Source organism: Thalia democratica, chromosome 3 (genome assembly GCF_965202585.1).
Source record: "Thalia democratica chromosome 3, ktThaDemo2.hap1.1, whole genome shotgun sequence".
NCBI classification, from domain to species: domain Eukaryota; kingdom Metazoa; phylum Chordata; class Thaliacea; order Salpida; family Salpidae; genus Thalia; species Thalia democratica.
Genome location: NC_139167.1, coordinates 47,431,989 through 47,436,210, shown reverse-complemented (window position 1 = coordinate 47,436,210; position 4,222 = coordinate 47,431,989). Strand labels below are relative to the sequence as shown.

The 4,222-nt window shown below is 23.1% G+C and overlaps 1 protein-coding gene across 1 annotated transcript; it reads left to right on the top strand.

Annotated features, from left to right (window-relative positions):
- The first annotated feature begins 1,807 nt into the window (after positions 1-1,807).
- On the top strand, positions 1,808-3,753 carry LOC145831692 (dynein light chain Tctex-type 5-B-like). Its single transcript, XM_082939005.1, has 3 exons — positions 1,808-1,972; positions 2,411-2,627; positions 3,138-3,753. The coding sequence occupies exons 1-3, from the start codon at positions 1,848-1,850 to the stop codon at positions 3,339-3,341; spliced, it is 546 nt and encodes a 181-aa protein (XP_082795131.1). The 5' UTR covers positions 1,808-1,847; the 3' UTR covers positions 3,342-3,753.
- The last annotated feature ends 469 nt before the right edge of the window (positions 3,754-4,222 follow it).

Here is a 4,222-nt window from a genome sequence, read left to right as displayed (position 1 = left end):
ATTCTATCAACAAAGAAATCGCATACATACAAACTATAATTATTTCTGCTTATTTGTATTTTCATCAAAACTCGTTGTGATTCAAAATATTTACAAGTTTATTTCTAAAACTTTTTCTTTTTTTTTTCTTAAGGTTATTTAGTAATACTGAAAAAAGGGTGGGCTTAATTTTGTGTATATATAAATTTTAAGGTCAAAGAGGCTAACTGAGAAAAATTATTTTGTTAAGTCAAACAAATTATACACTATCACGTAAAATCGACTCTACATATACTTTTATCTACTTTATTCATAAAACTTTCTTTGGTACCCCAAAATAAGTCTCTTTTTTATAGTCAAAGAGGCTAACTGAGAAAAACTATTTTGTTAAATCAAAAAATATATACTCTATCATGTAAAATAGACTCTACATTTACTTTTATCTACTTTATTCATAAAACTTTCTTTGCTTCCCCAAAATAAGTCTCTTACTTAACCATCCCTTGCTATATTTTAAGTCTGAGATGTTGTTCATCAGAATTAAAACAAATCAATAATGCTCTTTAAATCAGATATGTTAGAGTATAAAATAAATAAAAATTGCATATTTAACACTGTGTTCTTACATTAGTTAAAAAAGCATTTTTAATTTTCAAGTATTTATTTTTCTTTTATTATGTAATTTTTGTATTTGCAATCAAATTTTTTCATAAAGCCACTACACATGTTGTTGATAATACCCGCATAATACTTTTAAAACCTGCGTTTTTTTAATAACTATTGTGTCTTTGATGAGGATAATTTTAAAGTTGTTGTTAACATAAACACTGAAATATTAATTTAGAAATCGATTGCAAAATACAAACATATTTTTAAATTAGTATTTATGTTTGTTTAAACTTTTATCTAGTTGAAAAATCTAAAATCTAAAAATGTATCTTTAACTAAAAATAAATTATTTATTTTTCTCATTAAAAGAAATACTTATTTGATTTAGTTAGATAACTTAGCTAGATGCTAGTAAGTATTGCTTTTAATTCAAAAGAAAGTCTTTTTTTGTACTTACAACATATCATAAAAGTAACTTGATATTTGATTTGAATTTTTTGTTCCAGTTCAGACAATTTTTTTATCTCTTATTAAAAATAAAATACATTTGATTAGAATTGATAGACTTTTATTTTATTAAAAAAATTAAATAATAGTTAAAATATTATACCTCTAGTTTTTAGTTATTATCCCATTTAAAAAAAAAAAGGAGTTCATTTTTTTAAGTTTTCTGGACAAGACGTTAATTGTCCTGGACAAGACGAAAAAAGGCATCCGTGGTGTGCAACTCGATTCTTCGTGCACCAGGTCCTAGGACCAATATTTTGAGCATATTTTTTTGTCTCTCAATAAACTATAGTTGTATATATAATGTACTTTTCATGGTTTTACTGCAATAAAGAGCAAGTTAATTGGAAATAAATTGGGAAGAATATTTTAATATAACTCTAGTAAATTATTTTCTTTTTAAATACTTGTAAAGGTAAGTAAAAAAAAAAGTTGTTTAGGCATTTGAATTTAAAATACAAATGATTTATCAGATAAAGCTCCAAATGTTAGAAAAGTTAAATTTATTGCATAATAGTTTTTTCACAATTTATAATTTAAAATACATATAGTTTAGCATACTTTTGTTTATAAAGGTACTAGCTAGTTTATACAGCTTAAGTATAACTTTTATACCTTTATTAAAGTATTTAATAAAAATATTACTCAATATCACAAAACTTAAAGTAAAATGTTTTTATTATAGTATCAAATTTGTATTTTTTACAGTAAATCAATAAGTTTTTAAAATAGTTTATACAAACTAAAAAACAATGGCGGACCAACAAAAGACTCATGAGCTAGCTCAGCAAAAAGCTGCGAAGCTTTTAATGAAAAGAACAGCAAGCGTTTCTACTGCATTTAGTGATCATCATCAAAGAAGAAAAAACTATGCAGGGTAAGTTTTTTTAAAGACTGAGGGTTTTTAAGTTTAAAATTTTGATCACAAGCTATTTTTTATAAACTTTAAAAATTTTATGGATTTCAAACGTCTACGATCCATAGGACGCTACAGTTATAAAAAAATTATTTTGTTAAAAATACCATAAGTGATTTATTTACACCATAAAGAATTTTGATAAAGAATCAAGTGAAAAATTATTTTGTTTAGATATTTAAACTTATTATGAATGAAAGATAATTGGTTCAGCTTAATTCGGGTTTTTGTTACCTACTTTATGTAGTACATAACACTTGTTTTTTTAGGAGTCTCACATTGTTACATTTATGACCAACTAAAATTATTTATATTTTTTATCATTAAGTTCCATCATAAACAAAAACACAAAATAGTTTCTGTTAATCAAATTAAACAATTTTCACTAAAAACAAACAGTTCTGTCAGTACTGTTTCATACATGGAAAATTTGCAAGAAGAAAACTCTAATTCCGGAGGTATAAAATACGAAAACACATACAAGTTGGAACCAACAAAAGGAGGTTTTCCTGTTAAACTTCTAAATATTATGTTAGAAGAAGTGCTAACTGATATTTTAGAAGATCAGGTTTACGAACAAGACAACTGTCCTAGATTTACTAAATCAATTTCAGAAGTACGTTTTTTCCTGTAAATTTTATTTTATTTATAAAACATTATTTTTAACGGTATATAAACTCATTTTTAGTTATAAATTATAAAAAAGCTTATTTCAATAAACTCTTAATTTAGTACTTTTTTGTACATAATTTGAAAAAAATTATTATATATAACTAAGTACTTTTTTTGACTTTATTTCGTTATTTTTTTATTCTGAACAAAAGCCTGAATGATTAATTATAAAAATTAACTTTGAAACATAGTAATAAATTATTTGTTTTTGCTTCAAAAACTTAGTTTAATATTTATCTCTTTGTTAAACGTTAATTATAGTGAATTTATTTACATTCTTTCCATTTAATTCTTCTACATTAATTGTTTTTCGTTCAAATTTTGTAAATACATAAATACAAGTTATGATACAAAAAATAATAACGAATAAAAAGTAACATTAAAATATTTAAAAATCTATATTTTAAAGGAAAAAAAAAAGTACATTTAAAACTTAATCTTACAAAAATCACAGATAATAAAAACAAAGGCAAAAGATTTGATAGACCCAAGATATAAGGTAATTTGTGTCACCCACATTGGTCAACAAAGCGGACAGGGAATAAGAATAGGCAGTAGATGTTTATGGAACACAAAACACGATAACTGTGCGAGTGTGGTGTACAAAAACTCTTCGCTATTTGCAATTAGCTCAGTTTACGGAGTTTATTACGATTAGATTAAGCATGCTTTTTTACATTTAACATATTTTTTTTATCAATCAAAACCTGTAAAATTTGTAATCTGATTTAAATGAATAAACTTAATCTTCAGTTGATCATTTTTTTAGGTTTTTTCACTTATTTTGATACTTAAAATAGTTGAACGTCAACAATCTTAATTTACAAACCAATCTACCGATTTCAACCAACATTAAATTAACATTCAAGACTTTTTTGTTTTACAGTTTAAATGTTTTTAAATGTATGCTTTAATTTATTTATTTTTTCTTTCAACAACAAATAACTTTTTTTTTAATCAAAAATTCAATACTCACTGTAAAAAAGTTTTAAATAGATTATTTTTTTTTAGTATATTTTGCTTTTACTTTTTTTTGTATTACTAAGATATGGTTTCTATTTTTTTATTTTATCCACTTAACTTTTTTACTGTATATTGAAATAAAAACTACATAATTTAACAGACTTTAAAGGTTAATCATTCATATTAATGAAAATTTTTAGATGTTGACTATTAAATAATTTACTTTCTTTAGATACTAAACATATTATAAACCTTTTATTTTAAGCTTACTAAGGTCTTAAAACTTTTAATTACTTTATCGACGAACTTTGAAAAGAACAAAGCTTTGTGTTAAAATTAAAGTTTCTATATAAAATTTTCTTTTGTGTTTTTTGTAATGATTTTCTTATAGCTATTGTTTTTAATTTTTTGGTATTTAATTCATAATTAAAACGTACAACATAAGCTTTTTAATAAATAAAGTAAATTAAATAAGTGACTTAATTGAACTGTGCAGTAGTTCATAAAGTTTTAAACATCAAAAATTTGAATGTTATTTGGTTGTTCTCTTAAATAAAACTAATAAAACTAAAACAG